Source organism: Pipistrellus hanaki (genome assembly GCF_964339955.1).
Source record: "Pipistrellus hanaki genome assembly, chromosome: 7".
In the NCBI taxonomy this organism is placed as follows: domain Eukaryota; kingdom Metazoa; phylum Chordata; class Mammalia; order Chiroptera; family Vespertilionidae; genus Pipistrellus; species Pipistrellus hanaki.
This window is the reverse complement of record NC_140509.1, coordinates 20474076-20493746: the sequence shown is the minus strand read 5'-3', so window position 1 is coordinate 20493746 and position 19671 is coordinate 20474076. Positions and strand designations below refer to the sequence as shown.

The 19671-nt window shown below is 43.7% G+C and overlaps 1 protein-coding gene across 1 annotated transcript in view; it reads right to left on the bottom strand.

Moving 5' to 3' along the window:
* Nucleotides 1-807: 807 nt before the first annotated feature.
* The window catches only part of LRRC1 (leucine rich repeat containing 1), a 123803-nt gene continuing 104939 nt past the window's right edge, over nt 808-19671 (bottom strand). The window contains exons 11-14 of the mRNA XM_084889454.1: nt 15318-15433; nt 7001-7173; nt 5871-6007; nt 808-2368 (exon numbers count right to left, since the gene is read on the bottom strand). Of these exons, the coding sequence (XP_084745580.1) occupies nt 2210-2368; nt 5871-6007; nt 7001-7173; nt 15318-15433 (585 nt within the window). The 3' untranslated portion in view covers nt 808-2209. The remainder of the gene's footprint in view (nt 2369-5870; nt 6008-7000; nt 7174-15317; nt 15434-19671) is intronic.

Here is a 19671-nt window from a genome sequence, read left to right as displayed (position 1 = left end):
CTGGCCCCAGCTCCCTGGAGGGAAAGAGCACTGCAGTGCCACCTGGAATAAACCCTCTAAAGTAGTTTCTCCCTCTCCAGGAGGGGGGCCAAATCTCAAAAACTGAAAGCAAGACAAAAAACAAGACCAAACAAAACCCCAGGTGAGTGTCAAGCACAGAAGACAGGCCCCAAGGAAACAATCAGATGCATCAAGTTTCCTAGGAAAATGTATGCACACCTCTCATCCACTAAGACCATCACAAACTGAGTAGTAAAGTGTGGGCTTTATGTGAAAAACAAACAAACAAAACCACTATGGAAGTTCTATTTGTTTTTCAGAGTCCAGACAGCTCCTTAAATAAGAGCAATGCGCTTATGTAGCAGCCCGTGAGTTAGTGGCATCATCTTCATAAAACAAAACTGAGTAGGCCAAAATCTTAAAATGGAGAAAAGAAGTCGGGTGCCCAGATTAGGGAACAAGGTGTAAAACTGACAAGCCAGAAACCACTTAGGTGCCATGTACTTTCAACTCGATAAGTAGCTTTCAAATATACACATATATACAAACAACCTGAAAAGCAAAGTGAATTCAGCAAGTAGATGCACAGAAGTAAAAGAAGGTGTCATATCTGGTTGATTGAAAGCAGGTTTCTAAGGCGCCCAGTTGGCCAGATGCCTCCACCCAGTCAGGAGGCAGAGCTGAGGGCGGTGCTGTGCTCTGCCCCGGGTGGGAGAAGGAGCAGTGAATGTGAGTCCCATGGCAGTGGGCTAGATGTGTAATGGAAGGCAGCACACTGTCAAAAAAAAACAAACAAAAAAAACTGGGCCACCTGCTCTCATTTGAATATGCAAGGTGATAATTAATTTTAAAAAACTGTATGACTAATGTCCAGGGTGACTTTATTTCATGGAGAAAAAAACACCAACACGATTTTCCTAGACACCACACAGCGACTGGCACTTTTCATTCCTCTTTTTATCACATCATACCAAGGGGGGGAAAAAAAAAAAAAAGTCAAATCAGTGGAAACATACCAAAATATACCCCACACTACTTAAATTAGCACAATTAAAATTAAAACATGAAGCAATATTTTGTTACACTTTGATTCAACCTCTATTTACAAATTGCACTTTTAAAGATAGCAACATTTGTAATACGGCATAGTAGGTTATTTTGCTTTATTGTGTGTGGTTTTTTTTTTTATATCTTAATATAAAACTTTGAAAGTTTTCTTGAGTAAAATCATACTTTCTTCCTCAGTACATAATTTATTTACCCATGGAATTTCAAAACCGGTTTTCTCTTTTCGTGCTTGCCTCTTCTATTCTATTTTACAAATGGCACATACCTTCCGAGCAGGAACAATCAGACACTCTGCTCATTTGTACGAGGCTCATTTATAAAAAGTTAAAGAAGTGAAATATTAGCAGCCAAATCCTTTGGTTTCTCTTTTTTTTTAAAAATCATCCAATATAATCTACAGACCAGTGGTAACTTCTTTTTGGTTAAGAACAAATCCCCAGGTAGGTCATGATGAGAAGCCAACGCTGCTGGGGACGTGCCGCGCCCCCGGCCCGCCGCCCCGCCCGGGCTGCCGCTGGGCACGGCTGGCTGGACATGACACAGGACACGGTAAGGCACAGTGGATGGTACAAATAAAAGCAAATACTTCAGGACTGTGTGTGAGTTTTCCGCACAAATACTAAAATATGTACCGTTTTTTTCAAGATAAAATAACAAAAAAGAAATACATATTTTTTTGTTACGAAATACCTATACAAAATGTTTAAATGTACACCATCTGAGCTGCCAAAAAGGTTTAAAAAAGTATCGGTTTTCCATCACACATAAAACTCTCTCTCACCAACAGGTCCCAGAGAACTCGGGTTACAATGTCCCAGCACGTCGTGGAGGGAGGAGGATCACTGTTCCCTTCTTGCTCTCCCTTACCCCAACATAAGACAAAAACAAAGGTCAGATGTTTGACAGTAGTGTATTCTACTTGTACACACAGCTGGAGTGTAGGGAAAGAAACAGTCACGCTGGGAGACCACTGGCTGGCGGGTTGGAGTAAGGCACTTCCTTGGGGAGAGCAGCGTCCGGAGGCGAGGTGGGGAGACGTGGGGAGCCCGTGCGCGGGGTTCTGGTGGAGACCGAGGGCTGCAGGAGGCTCCTCCAAAGACAGCAGGGGAAGACGCAGGAGGTAAAACCTCGAGGCAAAGTTCTACACAGAAGTGGTCACTCGGTCAACAGCATGGTTGACCTCGTTTTTGTTGGAATCCAGTCCTTTAGCAGCATTCATGTCGTTCCGCAAGTTCTCCACTGTCTTTTTCATATTCTTTAGCTCCCCTGGGTGTGGCGTGGCCCGCCTCTGAAGTGTTCTCTGAAAACAGACAGTGGAGTGAGTGTTTCGGTTTCATCCCGAGTCTCTCTCAGAAAGGCAGCTCCGGCGGCAGACTCCAACACAAAGCCTGCCTCCAGCAGACAAGGAGCCGAGCTCCGAGCACTTACCACGGCTTCCTGGTGGTTAATGGGCAAGGACAGTGTGGCATGTAACTTATCTAGCCAAGAGAGAGGATTACTTTTGGAATAAAAGAATACGCTTTAAAATAGGCCATTACTGTGTAACAATAAAGTTCCATGAACCGTGAGAGAAAAACATAAAAGATTTATAAGATGTAATTGTGGGGTGTGAAGGGAAAAAAAGATGAAGGGGTAAAGAGTTCTGAATTAAAATCACTATAATGTTCTGTTACTCAGAGTGGCTCTGGCTTTCTCCAACCCTGTAGGCACGGGAGTTGAAGAAAAGGGAGAGCAAAGAAAAGGCCGCCTTTTCTTATCCTGCTGTGTGCTGTGCACATGGCCCTCTGAGGAGAGGTCACTCTCTCCTCATTAAGACCACGGAGCTAGAAGCAAAGTCAGAGGATGGGGGCAATGTTTTAAAATTCTATTATTGCACAGGCCACGTGCTCTTCAGCTCATAAAAGGACATTTACATCTTTTAAATGGTCTGTCCCCGCGTTCGGGAGGAGCTGAATGTAGGCTAATAGCACGTGAGCGCGACAGAAGCAAGGAGGTACCTGGTGAGAGAATCACCCTCAGGAAAGAACCACTCACAGTGAGGTATTGTCATGCCTAAGTCCTGTTTTGCACCCGAAGCTTGTAAGTGGAGAAAATCCCCTTTGGCGACAGCTGGAATAACAGAGACTAACATATAATAATTTAAAAGCCACCCCTGGTTTGGGGGCTGCGAGTACTCCCGCAAAGCTCTGCTTATGAAAATCTAAATGAGCGAGGAGTTTAAGAGCCAAAGTCAACATGTAGGAAGAGATGTCACTGAATTCCGGAGGCGGTTGAGACACACTCAGGTGTGGATAAAAGTGAGGCTGAGAGGCACTTTCACATCTATTCCTGATTTCTGATTGAAAACTCATTAAGTAATCCAACTAAGGCCACAGGTGAAGCGTAGAACGGGAACTAGGAAGGGAGGGAGAAGGAGGGAGAAGGAAAGGGAGAGAAGTAGGGGGAGGGGGAGGGAGAGAGGGAGAGAGGGAGAGAGGGGGAGAGAGAGAGAGAGAGAGAGAGAGAGAGAGAGAGAGAGAGAGAATCCAGCACAACTGAACTTGAACTGCAACACAGCAGGAAGTATGGATGCAGCCAGCATGATACTGTAATGCCTGGGAGTGTAAGAAGGGACTTAATTCAGTGGGAACAATAACAAAAAAAAAATCAATTTTAAGAAAACAGTGGAAGTGGGAGAGGAAACTATCTTACCTAATAAAATAGTAATATGCAAATTAACCATCACTCTGCTATATCTACAAGCCACGCCCACCAGCCACTCAGAGCGAGTATGCAAATAAACCCAACTAAGATGGCTGCAGCCACAGAGAGCAGGAGGGAGGCTTGGGTTTCTCTGGCAACGGAAGAAGCAAAGCTTTCCGCCTGCCCTAGCCGGCCTAAGCCTCTACTCAAGGCTACAAAGTTTCAATTATAAAAGGTAAACAAATCCAAACAGAAATGGCAGCAGCCACGGAGCAAGCAGGTTTGGCTCCACTCCAGGCTATAAAGTTTCAATTGTAGAAAGTAAATAGATTCCAAATACCAGGACCTATGCTTGGGTAGCCAGGGGCTGTGGCTGGCCTTCAAACCACCACAGACCCCTTGCCCAGGTCACCCCACACCCCAAGGGAACCCCCACCCTGATCCGGGACACCCTTCAGGGCAAACCAGCTGGCCCCCACCCGTGCACCAGGCCTCTATCCTATCTAATGAAAGAGTAATATGCAGATTGAGCATCATTCCAACACACAATATGGCTGCCCCAATGTGGTCAAAGATCCTGCCCCTATGTGGACACAAGATGGTCACCACAAGATGGCCAGCAGTTAGGAGGGATCAGGCCTACAAGGGAGGGCAGTTGTGGGTGATCAGGCAAGCAAGGGAGGGCAGTTGAGAGGGACCAGGTCTGCAAGGAGGGCAGTTGGAGGTGATCAAGCCTGCAGGGGAGGGCAGTTAGGGGTGACCAGGCCGGCAGAGGAGGGAAGTTGGGGGCAAACAGGCTAGCAGGGAGCAGTTAGACATCAATCAGATTGGCATGGGAGTGGTTAGGAGGTGATCAGGCTGGCAGGCAGAAGCAGTTAGGGGTAATCAGGAAGGCAGGTGGGCAAGCAGTTGGGAGCCAGCAGTCCTGGATTGTGAGAGGGATGTCCGACTGCCAGTGGGATCATGCCTAAGTGGGCAGTCAGACATCTCTTGAGGGGTCCAAGATTGGAGAGGGTGCAGGTTGGGCTCAGGGACAACCCGCCCCTCCATCCCCATGCCAAATTTTGTGTGCCAGGCCACTAGTCTATATATATAAAAGGGCAGTGACCATAATGGCTGAAGGCTTGACCTAACACTGGAAGTCAGTCCTGCAGTCAGTGCTGGGTTGCCGAGAGGGCTGCAAATCAGGCCCAGAGAGAAGCCTGGAGAGAGAAGCAGGGTCTGATCTGTAGCCCCCATGGCAGCTGTTGATCAGCCCTTGCCTCTCTCTTTCTCTCTGGGTCTTGCTAGCAGTGCACCTCTGTTTCTCTCTGGGCCTCCATGGGGCTGCTGATCAGCCCTGCCACTCTGATCAGGCCCTGAGATAGGCCCAGAGATGCTGCCTGGCATAGAAACCAAATCTGGGTGAACTGTGAGGAGACAATGGCTGCCTAGGAGGTGGAGCTTTTGATGCTGACTGGCATAGAAACCGACCAATCAGAACATAATCTGGGTGAACTGTGAACGCAGAACCTAACGTAGGGGCTGAGGAGGGGTTTTATGGCAGCTGGGGTGAGATCAGGCTGGCAGGGGAGAGCAGTTGGGGGCGAGATCAGGCCAGCAGGGAAGGTAGATAGGGGTGATAAGGCAGGCAGGCAGAAGCAGTTAGGGGTGATTGGGTAGGCAGGCAGAGGGATTAGGGGGAATCAGGCAGGTAGAGATAGTTAGGGGCAATCAGGCAGGCAGGCAGGCAGGTGAGCAGTTAGGAGCCAGCAGTCCCAGATTGTGAGAGGGATGTCCAAGGGGTCCCATATTGGAGAGGGTGCAGGCTGGATTGAGGGGAACACCCTTCCCCAAAGCACAAATTTTGTGCACCAGGCCAGTAGTCACAAATAAAGAAAAATAAGCACCATAAACTATTCAAACAAAAAGACCCAAATGTTCCATTGTCCTTGCACATACTTGGTGAAATTGTACCTAGAATACCTAGTTTTGTCTTCTAAAAATTCTAAAATTCTAAAGGCAAAACAGAAAACACACTAGTTGAAAATACACAAAATCCTTATCAGGTATCATTATTAATCTTGGAAGGCTTTTAGATTCCGAACTTCAATTGAGGCCAAGAATCTCCATTTCCATACCATTTCATTGTCTTCTTCATCTTTTTCATCTTCCAAAAATCGGATTGCACTGATTCTGTGTACTGCCCGCTCGTTCCAGGCCTCGTCGGAGACGTCATTCACCAAGCTCTCCAGGGCCCCACAGCGAGGCAGGTTCTCTGTCACGACAAAGGCACATCAGCAGGGAGCTCGGGGTCGGTGACTGGACACTGCTATGCAGTAATGTAAAACATTAAAAACAAAAGAAAAAGGCACTGGCCCTTGTGGCTCAGTTGGTTCAGCATTACCCTGTGCACTAAAGGACCTCAGGTTCGACTCCTGGTCAGGGCACATACCAGCTTGCAAGTTTGATCCCTGATCTAGCTCACGTATGGGAGCAACTGATGGATGTGTGTCTCTCTTCCTCTCCCTCTGTCCCTCTCTAAATCAGTAAAATCATATCCGTGGGTGGGGAGTAAAAAGAAAAAGCCTGGGACAGAGTTGATCTCTTTTCAATGACGCATAACACTAACTTCAAAAACGTTCTCATGAGAGTACTGTGGCTGCACGTGTTGGGGACTAGTACTTGCTGCAATAACACATTCTACCACGTTTTCCCTTGGGGCCTTCAAAGCTCTTCTAACAAGGGTGGGGCTGGAAAGTGGCTTTGGGCCCTTCCACTTAGGGGACTCCTGCCTCCCAGAGTACTTCAGTTTCCCTCCATCAAAATCAGCGCTCAGCAAAGGATTTATAACAGCAATATGATGTTAGTGTGAATATTTTTTAAAACTACACATATTTACAAAACAAAGATACAATGATCCAAAACAACTCACAGTTTGCCAATTGAGGTCAATACTCATCCTCCAAACCCTCAGTTTGGATTTTAAGCAAGTGCTACCTTTTTTAGGAGTATCTGTGTTTTCCTCCTCAGCTAACATTCAAAACCAAGAGTGTTTAAGGAATTTCAGCCTAAACAGGTGTGAGTGGTACTTTGTCTGCAAAGATGCAGGGGACCCTCCAGGAGGAGGCCCACAGGGACCTCGCCTGGGCCAGCTCTAAGGGACAGAATTGGACAAAAATACAGTCACATGTGAAAATGATGGATCTTATGGGGAGATACTAACTCCTATTAATTCTTGTGGCCAAACGAATACAGTCCTTAAATTCACCTTGGCAAGTAGGTTCAGAAGGCAGCTGAGGAAGTAAGACACAGGTTAAAATCTTCTCTCCTGTGGTGAGGTCTGTGTCTGTCTGGAACGTGAGCAGAGGCTGGGACTGGTTGTCAGATAACCACAAAGCCTTCAACTTCAAGGCCGTCAGAGACAAGGGCAGATGTGACAACCTAATACAATATAAAACAAAAGACGACGTCAGGTCTCAAGTGGTGTCATCCAATCAATTCCTGTCAATAAAAACCGGGGGGAAAAATGAAAACACCTCCTGGGGCAGGGTTCAATTTTTAAAATACGTTGTGTTGATAGTAAGATACCTGATTTATGTTTTGCAGGTAGATTGAGTAGGTAACTGTGCTTCCCTTTCTGCCATCACCTATCTCATCAACTCCGACAGGCCATAGGGCACAAAATGAGAAAATTACGAGGCACATCACTCAGTCCTGCACTAGGAGGTCCAGGCTTAAAGAGAAAACCAAGCCAGAGTAACTGCAGAAGCTGAGTTCTCACACAGAATGGCAACACCTTCGCGACAGGGCTGGTGGGATTACCTGTTTCCAGCAGCCCCTGGCAAATCAGGGCGGGAGGAAGGAGATGTGTGGGGTGCTGAAGAAGTTAAGTTAAAAAATTTTTTTAATGGATTCCATTTGCTTTCTCTAGGGAGATTATTTTAAGTGTTCCATCCTAAACTTTTATCTTTCAGTTTCTAAAAGCTCCCACTTCTCCGATGCCTACGTGATAATTACTATCCACATCAGATTGCTTCCATTTCAAATGAGATCGTATATATAAAGCAAAGCACTTTTAAAATTATAATGTCACACCTAAAGATTAGATTCCTGTTTATATTTACACAAATATTTCACAGCTTGGCTGCAAGCAGTTAGATCTATTCAGTAAAGATCACCACCGAAACCAGGACTTGGTACCTCCAGAGGACAGCCCAGTGTTTCTCAACCAGGCGGGACTTTGCCCTTTAGGGGGCATCCGGCCATGTCTGTAGACATTTGGGTGGTGCTATGGAATCTAGTGGGTCCAGGCTGGTATTGTTGCTATGACAGCCCCCATAACAAAGAATTATCTGGCCCCAACTGCTAACAGTGCCGAGGGTGAAAATGCTGCTTAGTAAAAACTAATGCTTTATACAAGTTACTAATTCACTTTGCAAAACAACCAAAACCATGTTGATACCAAAAATTCATGGTTTAAAGAACCTAAGGATATAGACAAAACTGGTTTGGCTCAGTGGATAGAGCGTCAGCCTGCGGACTGAAAGGTCCCGGGTTCGATTCCAGTCAGAGGCATGTACCTTGGTTGCGGGCGCATCCCCAGTAGGGGGTGTGCAAGAGGCAGCTGATCGATGATTCTCTCTCATCGATGTTTCTAACTCTCTATCCCTCTCTTTTCCTCTCTGTAAAATATCAATAAAATAAAATAAAATAAGAACCTAAGGATATATTTGATTGAGTATTATCCCACTAAGTATGACTCCAAATATTAAATTGTGGACCAGTCTTAGAAGTAACTGTTTAAGCTAATCACATTCTGTTAACTACTATCTGAGGCAAATTTTCTTAGAAGAGACATCAAGCCCATTAATCCCATGAAGAATGGCAGAACAGCATGTATTCCTGGGGTTCTTTCTTTTGTAAGATTGTACACCTACCCCCCAGTTAATATATGAGAAAGATCAACCTGTAGATCTTGTCAACAGATTAATACTGAATTATTAGACAATAATTACCAGGCAATCCATGTTTTACTGTGTTTTTGCTTTATTGCACTTTATAGATGTTGTGTGTTTTGAAGGCAAGACCCCCCACTAGCAAAAAGATTACATTCACTTCATTGCAGTATTCGTGTTATTGAGAGGGTCTGGAACCGAACCCACAACTATCTCTGAGGTCTGCCTGTATACCAGTCTGAACTGACAGACTTGTGGGAAATAAACCTGAACTTTTTGCAGAGCTATGAAGAGAAGGTATAGTCCAATAATATAAAACTAGTAAGGAAAATATAATCTAAGGAAAATGTTAAACTGGTTAAGCTTCTATAACAAATGAAGTAAAAAAAAAAAAATCAAAGAGTGAATAGAGAATATTAACAAATACATTACCAACAAATTTTTCATGAGAACAATTAATATGTTTTGCAAAGATTTCCAATGTAAGGGTTGTGGAGAAGCGACAGTATTTTCCTAACGTGAGTCCATGAAGACATGTGCCTCCCTCGCACGTGTACTGGGTGGGAAGCACAGTGGAATTGTATCTATGTGGGACTTAGGTTCAGAAATCAATGCATCTGTGAGAACTGTATATGTTAAGTACCCTTTGGAAATTCTCTATGTATCACACACTGCAATATTTCACTAGTGAGCGCCATGAGAAATACGGGTTTCTAAATCCCAGAATCTACTCAGTGCAGTGAAATACATGCTCAGACTATGAGGAAGACGGCCAGCAGAGGCCTGGCTCCACGACTCCTGTTCTGAAGTACTGCTTCCCAAGGGGAATGGAAAGTGAAATCGCTCATGCTTATACAACTTATTTCTCCCTCTGCCCTAAGGCTGTCATGTGTTTAAAAGCAAGGAAGTTAAAAGACACAAGACATGTATTTGCCAGGCACTGTGACAGTGATTTTATAAAATACCCTAATATACTATGAAAGCTTAAAGTACATTAGACTTTTTCATTTTATTGAACAAAAGAATCCTTTCTTCAAAAGTCTGTTCTTATTTCTTTTTTAAAAGAACTTAATCTAATATCCTTTAGAATGTTCAAAGTTTCAAGTCTTGGGCAAGAAATCTATAGTCAGCATCTGTACCTTTCTTAATCATGAGAACATGAAGAAAAATAAAATCAAGGCACAAAACACAGGTAACTCAAACTAACAACTTGCTTCTGACTAACAACTGGCTTCCTAGCAAATGCTGAAGCACAGGTATAGGTAAAGGGCCAGGCAGAGCATCAATAATAAAAAAACAGCTTCTACAGATGACAAAATCACATGGTAAAAGCTAAAACAGGTCACTGGATCCTACAATACATCTCATAATCACATTCAACAAGCTGCATGAGATTAATTTGTTGTCTGAAATGCCAGTTTTCCTGCAAAGAATCTAAGTGCCAGCTTGAACATGCCCGTTGCCCACACAACACACGAGCCTGTTCACAGTGTCTGGCAGACAGAGGTGCTCCTGTGATGTCAAAGAGAAAAGAAGCCCTGTGTCCTGCCCGTCTGCACACATACTGGGCTGGGCTGACCCTCTCACTGACTCTCTGTCGCCTGGGGGGAAAGAGACACATAGGCCTCTGTTTCTCTTGGGTGAACCATCCCAGACACAAGTGGAAAATAGATAAATAGATGTTATATATCCTGGCTTTCCAGACGAGTTAATAATACATTTTTGGTTTATTCTGGTAGCTTCTGTACACTGCAGAATCAACACAAGAAACCATAGCTCCACTGTACACTGTTCTATTTAGGACCACATATTCCCCACCCCAAAATAAAAGGCCAATACTTACTACTGACATCAATGGTACAAGGGTAAAAGCAAATTAATAAGTAAACCCTGAGTCTCTCATTTCTAGTACATCCATGACCAACTCAACCTGAAGCAACTTCTACAGCAATTGCTTGTTAAACTTATTTAAGAACTAAACATTAAACACTCTACTAATGAATGTAACATTAAGTTCCCTGGTGGATGCACACTTCTTACAATTAAATGTTTAATCTTTTTGTTACCTCCTACTAGAACTTTTAGTTTTAAGCAAAGTTTTCAATAATGTTTAAAGATATATAGAGAGAATATAATCAATGAAAAAAATAAACAATATCAAAATATCTGAAGTGAAAGTCCCTGTAACCCCAAGCCTCCATCCTTCCTCTAGGTATTATTTCCCAAAGTGTGGTACGCGTACCCCCAGGGGTATGGGAAGAGTTTGGTGTGGGTACGCGTTGCACCGGAGTTTGGTGGGGATATGCACTGCACCGTGCTTAGCTGCACCTAATTCTACGTTCTCATGAGTACGGGTACTCAGCGTTACGAAAATTATAGGAGGGTTACACATATGTCAAAAGTTTGGGAAACACTGCTAGGGGAACTACTATTAATATTTTGGTGTACCACAATAGGTAAGGAGGTAAGTTTTCTTAAAAACATGAACAAAAATGATAATACTCTGTATACTTGCTCTACTAATCAGAATCTGTGCCTCCTGTGTCACTACAGAGAAATATCTCATTCTTAGAACTGCTTAGTACTTTGTAACATAGCTATACTGTTTTATTGTGTTTTGTCTTTTAATACTTTTATTTTTTCCAGCTTTATTGAGATATAATTGACATACAACATTGTGTAAGTTTAAGGTGTATAACATGATGACTTGATACATTTAAAAATTGTGAAATGATTACCACAGAAGACTTAATTAACATGACCATTACTTAACATAATTACCATTGTGTGTGTGTGTGTGTGTGTTAAAAACACTTAAGATCTACTCTCTTAGCAATTTTCAAGTACATAATACAATACTGTTAACCTACAGTCACCATGCTATACATTAGAACCCAGAACTCAGTCATCTTAAAGTGAGTACCTTTGACCAACATCTCCCATTTCTCTCCCTACCCCCTATCCCCAGTCCCTGACAACCACATTCCACTCTTCATTTCAATGAATTCAACTTTTTTAGATTCTACATGTGAGGTCATACAATATTTGTCTTCCTTCATCTAACTTATTTCATGCCCTCAAGGTCCATCCATGTTGTCATAAATGGCAGAATTTCCTTCTTTCTCATAGCTGAATAATATTTCATTATTAGATAGATGATAGATAGATAGAGATAGAGAGAGATAGATAGATATCTTCTATTGATAGATTCTTAGCTATATCTTGGCTATTATGAAGAACATTGCAAGGAACATGGGAGTCCTGTTTAATATCCTGTTTCCATTTCCTTTGAATACATACCCAAAAGTGGGATTGCTGAATTTTATGGTAGTTCTAATTTTAAGTTGTTGAGGAATCTCCATACTGTTTTTTACAGTGGCTGTAACAGTTTACATTCCCACCAACTGTGCACAAGGTTTCCCCTTTTCTCCACATCCTGTTATTTCTTGTCTTTTTCATAATAGCCATGCTAACAGTTGTGAGGTGATATGTTTGAACTAGAGGCCCGGTGCACAAAATTCGTGCATGGGGGTAAGGGGGAGTGTCCCTCAGCCCAGCCTGCACCTTCTCCAATATGGGACCCCTGCCCGTTTAGGCCCAACCCCAGTAGGATTGGGCCTAAACGGGCAGTCGGACATCTCTCTCACAATCCAGGACTGCTGGCTCCCAACTGCTCACCCGCCTGCCTTCCTGATTGCCTCTAATTGCTTCTGCCTGCCAGCCTGATCACCCCCTAACCACTCCCCTGCCAGCCTGATTGAAGCCTAACTGCTCCCCTGCCAGCCTGTTTGCCTCTAACTGTCCTCCCCACTGCTCAGACCTGCAGGTCTGGGTTACTCCCAACTTCCCTCCTCTGCCAGCCAGGTCACCTCTAACTGCCCTCTCCTGCAGGCTTGATCGCCCCCAACTGCCCTCCCTCGCAGGCCTGGTTCCTCCCAACTGCCCTCCCCTGCTGGTCATCTTGTGGTGGCCACCTTGTGTCCACATGGCTTGTGTGTTGGAGTGATGGTCAATTTGCATATTACTCTTTTATTATATAGGATATGTTTATATTAATATGTAAATTTTATTTTTTTGTTTTTTATTATTATATATTTTTTATTGATTATGGTATCACATAATTGTCCTCATCCCCCCAATCCCATCCCAAACCCCTCCCTACATATGCCCTCACCCCCCCAACCCCCCACTCCCCTGTTGTCCATGGCCACTGGCCAGGCCCATATGCATGCACACAAGTCCTTTGGTTGATCTCTTCCCCTTACCCCCACCCTCCCCTACTTTCCCTCTGAGGTTTGAAAGTCTGTTTGCTGCTTCTCTTTCTCTGGGTCTGTTTTTGTTCATCAGTCTATGTTGTTCATCATTTCCTCTAGATGTGTGAGATCATGTGATCTAAATTCAAAGGTATAAACTGTTTCCCCATTGACAGTCATTGTTAGTATTTGGAACTACTAATATTGCAGCGAAGATCCCCAAATACCCAATTTTGTGTGTTTGGGGGATAATCCTCTGGGAGGGAATCTAATAAATGTATATCCTATGTCCATGGGTAGCTGATAATACAAGACACCTCCTCTGTGATTGTACCAGAAGGTTTGATGTTTACTTTCCAAGTGCCATTTTATAGTTATCCTTGCTGTGACTTACTGTATCCAATTTATCAAAGTAAGTTTTTGGAAACTAAGATGTAGTCTCCTGTAGAATCGCCCTTGCTATTTTTATATGCTTGATTGCAGAGGCAGAAACTGCTCTCACATTTGGTATGATTTCCCATGGTGTGACATTTCTCCGGGCAAAAAAGCTGACGTGGTAGTCCTTTTTATTATTAGGTTCTATACTGATACTTTAAAATGAGTAGTAATTAAATATTTTAATAGGATTAAAATTTGGTTATTAATCTATATATACCTGGACTAAACGACACACTTAAGTGACTCAGATGACAGCTATGTAACTCAACTTTTTAACTGGCTTTTCTCCACCCCAGCCCAAGCATAATAAAAACTCAACTCTCCCTTCTTCCAAGAACTAGAGAATGAAGCCATCACTCATATGAAAACCAGTTTTTAGACACCAGAGCCATCTTTCCACCCAAGAATTAGTGATGCAAATCCACGCTCACCAGCTTGGCAAGAATCAGGGGAGGCTGGGACTCACTGAGCTTACTGCTGGAGGCGAGAGGTGGGGACACCACCCTTCTCGAGCTGTAAATGGCATGTGAGGCTAAGTCCCACAGAAATGCCACATTCAGCTCAAACTAACCCTAAGTTTTCAGTCACCTGTTAGTGGTCTTAAGAATGTCTCAGGATGTCCTGAAAGCATGCACTCTGACAGGGTGAGCACTCCTGGAGGCCAGGCCTCACCCCAGGTTCCCGTGGAGGGCGGGTTACTTAGCATGCCATCTACTATCCTTCAGGAGGAATGAATGATGGCGCTGAGCCTGACCTAAGTAACCATTAGCTCAATCCCCCAGACTCGATCCCCTAGACACTGTGGACCATCTATCTCCCCCTGGTTCAGCACTTCCTCTCCTATCTAACTCTATAATGCTCAAAAGCATTTTTTAATTCCTCTTGGAAGGCAGTGAAACCTGTGATACAAAGCGTTTTAGAGTGGCCTGCTCTTCATGCAGCAAAACTAGCCTGTGTAACACTTTCCCAGGCACCTGCCATGTGCCAGGTACTGGGAAGGGACATGGGGATATAGTGACACACAAACCACGACGCCCACCTTCAGGTAACCTTAGGTTAGGAAGGTTCCACAGGTGCTAACAGGCCATGGTCAGTGCTTCGTCAGAAGTAATTAAAAATGCAGATTCAGGGAGAGGAATGCTTTCTGGAGAAAATGAAAGCATCAGTGATGAAGAATAAAAGTAGGGAAATCGAGAAGAGGGTCCCAGCTAGACAGAATAGCCTGCGTAGGCTCAGAGGGAAGAAGGTGCGTATGAAATTAGTTCAGACTGGCTAAAGCAAATCAATATTCTACAAGGAGAAGAGAAGATACATTCCAGAACCGGTGAGCAGTCTAAGCTGACCTCCCACCTGGCACCTGAGAAATGCTGCTGACGTGATCTTGGGGATGCCAGTCTGGTGGCGCTTCCTTTTTAACTTCTGATGCACTTGGTGATTCTGACGACATTAGTTATGGATCTTCTTCACCAGAAAAGTGTCCCTGAATGCAATCTTGTTTACAGCTTAGGAGAGTTCAGCGTCACTGGCAGAGCATCTCAAGACCTCCAATCAAATCTAGTTCAAACGCATTCGGGCTCAGAGGAAACTGAGAGGCCCACACTGACTTACAGAAGCTGAGGTGAAACCTGCCTCTCCCAGTTCCCGGCACTGCTCCTTCCCTTACTTTACTGCCCTGCTGCTCTGGGAAGCATGTGTACAGCGCATCCACTTCCACTGGGAAGTGCTCACGCTCAGGTGTCGCTGACATTCTCTACTCCATATGGCTCAGTCACTCCAGGACCTAGACCGAAAACTTCCTGGGCCTGGGTCGTTCGACTAATCAGTACAGATTCCATCAGACGGAGCAAGGCAAAGACACACAGCAAAGATGCTGGGAAAAGGCGAGGGTGGGTGAACGTCTGTTTCTTTCTCTTAAGCAGCGCAAACAGAACACGCTCACCTGTTCCCTGCCACATCCAGGACGTGAAGCTCTGCGGCCTGTGACACCTCAGCAGGGATCCGGGTCAGTCTGTTGTCCCGCATGCAGAACACAGTGAGGCTGCAGCACCCACCGATCTGCAACAGGAGAGAAAACACAACTTGTTTCCAGGTTGTTGTTTTGTTTGTTTGTGTTTTTTTTGGGGGGGAAGGGGAGAATGGTGGCGGGCTTATTTATCAAATGGCATGAAAAGGATGCATATAATTATACCACATGATTTGAAGTCTCTAATGACCAACTATGTTTAATTTAAATCATACAAAATAGAATAGTCCAATGTGTTCATAAAAATCTCTGCCTAATATTAGACACACATGTTCTAAATTAAAACAGAAAAATAAACTATATAGTCCAAAAATTTCATTCTGGAAAGGAGTCATTTTTTAATGCTATCTAATACAATCACATCTTTTAAATGCATTTACCAAGCACACAGGTCCAGACAAGTATTTTATGGTCATATGGAAATATCAGGATTCTAGGTTGCAAAAGTTAAGCCAAAGCTCTCTCTTTCACTCACACACACACACCCCTTTGAAGATCTATCCATCCCATTAACTTCAGTGCTCTCAGCATTTCAGTTTATTTAAAACAGTGGGAGGTCATCTGATAGATGAAGCAGTACATTAATTTCCACCAAATAACTTTTAATAGTTTCCATTCACAACTTAGTTTGGTAAATTCATTTTCCTTTGGCCAATGGAATTCAACAATATTTTTAGCCAATAGTGAATTTGGTAAATACACACATTAATCTCCTCACCTATGACCTGCTGGTAAAAGCATAAGCCAATATCTACATCCACACCAAATTTGATTATCACTTTTTTTTTTTAAGCAAGCAATTATTCAAAGATAATTGAGCTTCACATAATTGGTCTTCAACAAAGAACATAAACACAAAAGAATTCGGTGATGCTCCTGAAAAACTGGCTGTGGATTCTACTATCAGGAGAGCTGCACTGAGGGGGCGAGAAAATAACTGGATCCCAGAGACCCGCAGGACTCAGCAGCACTCCCCACAGTGGGTGCCACATTCCTCCCGTGCTCCTCCCCTCGCCCGGAGCAGCAGCGTGGAAAGGGTCATGAAGGGACCCATTGATGGCTCTCTGACAGATGGGAAAGCACTCTAGGGCCTCCGTTTGAGGAGGGGCCGAGACTTGACTGGCTCTCCAATGAGGTCTGATGTATCTTCTGACCTCTTCTATTTATGTGTGTAGTATATGTACACATCTTGAACAGCACAGTGCACACTTATGAAATTACTACATAATATTATACCTTCATGCACAATCTTGTTGTTACATCTTCCTTTTGGAGTTAATGTAAAGATTTTGAAATAATATATGTAACCACAGTATTTAACTATATGGATGTAAAAGGAAAACAAGCATAAGAAAACATGGACTAACATTCGTCTCTGATGACCTGTAGGACACCCAGGTGTGCAGAAGGCTTCTCAGCATTCGCATCTCCCATCCCAGCAAAACTGGTCTACTTACTGTTCTCTAAGATATACCTTATTTTTTTGGTTCAACTACTTCTTATTCGAAGTGTCCTTCCTTTTGTCTTTCAAAACCTCCAAAATCAGGCTTAACATCCCCCACTCCTTCCAGGACCTGCTGGTCCACACTGCTCTCTGTATTTCTTTCATAATTCGGGTCTGTGCCAACCTTCTGACAGGTCCTTTCCTGACCTACTGTTCAATCTACACATTTACATATCATCAGGGTGCTTGGCCAGGGCAGTACCCACCCCATCTTCTCACCTGTGAAGACTATCTACCCAACAACATTTCTCATGTACGAATGTTTATACATTTATATTTATTAATTTACTTTCTAGGGCAAGACTGCCACTTAAAGTTATTATCTGCAGCTATGTGTAGCAAGTTTTTCTAGCAAGAACCACTGTGTCCTCTTTTATACAATATTTTATGACTATAGAGCCCCAGTGTTGTGTCCTTCAGGGATCTTTTGTGGGGCCAGGCACTCCTCCCCTCCTTGACGAAGGCAATCATCAATTTCACTCTCCCAAGCATCATCATGGAAGGAAAGAAATCAAACCCTGAATCTTCTGAGGATCGACATGATTAGATTCTCCCTGATAAAGTCAAATGATCCCAACAAAAATCTACTCATGGGAAGGGATACTCAAGGTTCTCATGAGGGGGTCCCCCACACACACCCTCCTTCATGTAGAGGGGTATCTGCACTAGAGTCTGGGCTCAGTGGGGGGACTGCAGCCATAAGGAGGCCTTGCTGGTCACGTGGCTGAGGTTGGACACCCCCCTGCCCTACATCCTCCTCCAGGGAAGCGGAGCAGATATCAGTTATTCTCCTACATGGCCCTCCTGATGGGACAAGAAGCTCCTGGCGGGGATGTAGAGACAAGACTACATTGTGACTTGGGGCACTTTGTCACGAAGCTGTCCACTGTCCCAGCCACCTGTAGAATATCTGTTTTGGGGCCCTACGACTATACCTGTGAGCCTTTTCAATTTGTATCATGTACATATACATTATTCATATCAATCAATTAATTAACTGATAAAGTGATCTGAGAAGGTCTAAAAGTTGTGGGAGCAATAAAAGTTCTAGACAACTGAACATTCTCTAAGCGTTTGGGGAGGAGGAATGTGAGCCCCAGAGGCCTGTGTGAGATGTCTACTGTTTACAGTCTCCTCTTTTTCCTTTTTCCTTTCCCTCTCTAATCTCACACCCATTAGAGAGGTCAAAGGGTGGAAAGCAATTGGACTCAAGAGCCTCCTAGGCACTCTGGGTTGTCAGGGCAGGCGACCTCTAGACCTCCATTGTCTATGGTGTTTGGAAAACAATGCCAACAAAGGGCGAGTGTTGCTGCTGAATGCTGGGATGCCTTCATCACTTGCCAAGGCACAGGCTGTCCCAGGCAAACATCCACGCAAACAGAGCCCTCTTTCCAAATCAGCCAGGAAGGGATGGCGCAGACCTCTGACTTTTAGGAAAGTATCAGGCAGTCCGAACCGTAAATCAAAAGACCACGCTTTATAGATGGCAGAGGAGTGCAGGGCGTTGGAGGGAGTTCGCGCTTTGAGATCACACAGACCTGGGTGAGAATTCAGGCTCGATCGTGTTTTGTGAGTTTGACTCTTTAACCAAAAGTAACAATAAGGATTAAACTAAATGAAATCACGAATATAATTTAGCACCTATCATAGAGCCTGTCTACTGCTACTGCTGCCAAGTAAATGTGGTAAATACTGTTTTTCAAAGAAGGGAAACTCCAAATGAGAAGGGAAACATGCAAATGAGAAGTGCAGTCACCACGGAGTGCCCAGGATGCTGGGCCTGCCTGATGCTGGCGAGCTCTTCCCCGGACCCACCTGAACTTCCTAAAACTCTGTCTCCTTACAATGTCTCACACTGTCAATAAAAGTGAAGAGGTGACCTGAGTTCAGTAGTATATTATTCATATCACTCAGATGTTCTGCTTTCTCTTTCGGATTTAGGAAGCACAGTTTACAGGTTCCCTTAAGTGACCATCTGGATAAAATGTCCATAACACTTAGAAATCTGGGAAGCAGAGTTCACTGTTTAAATAACTTATTACCAGTCATGTAGGAAGCTGATATTTTTAAACCTCCCTTAAACCAAACAGCAGCTTTCAAACAGAAGACAAGAGGTTGCACTGGGATCTTCTTAGGATCACAGAATATAACTGAGAATCCTTGTTTAGCTGTTTTGGGTCTCAAGTCAAGGTGATACTGTCCTTACCTGTTTGTCACTGATCTAATCCATCTTAAGGAGATGGACCTGCAGGCTATTAAGCAAACCTTTGGTCAGGTCAACTTTCACTAAGTTTTAATTGCCTCCAGGTTACATTACCCTGGAGAAGATAATCAGATGGATTCAATGATTCAAAAAGAAAGCCTACCTTTGTCTGCCTACATCCCACTTTTGAATCCCTGTCTTAAGTATAAAGGTGCTTTCATTTCCTTTAGTAGCTTTCTTTTCATAGTATTTGTAGCAAAATTGAGCCCACATTTCATTGGCAAAACCAAAAATGTACAATAAGCAAATTCTGGTCAAAATATAATTTGAAGAGAAATATTATAATGTGTCACTTCAGAAACCTGAGACTATTTTTTTTTTTTGCCTTTTCCACTATCATCTATGTAGCATATTACTCAAATGTCCACTATTTCATAACTATTTTGGAAACCACATAGCTTTGAGGCTCTGAATTATTGTGCCTCTGACATCAAAATATCCAGTAACAGCTATGGCATTCTTCTTTCCTAGTGATAAGAAAGTAATTTATGTTTACTGAAAAA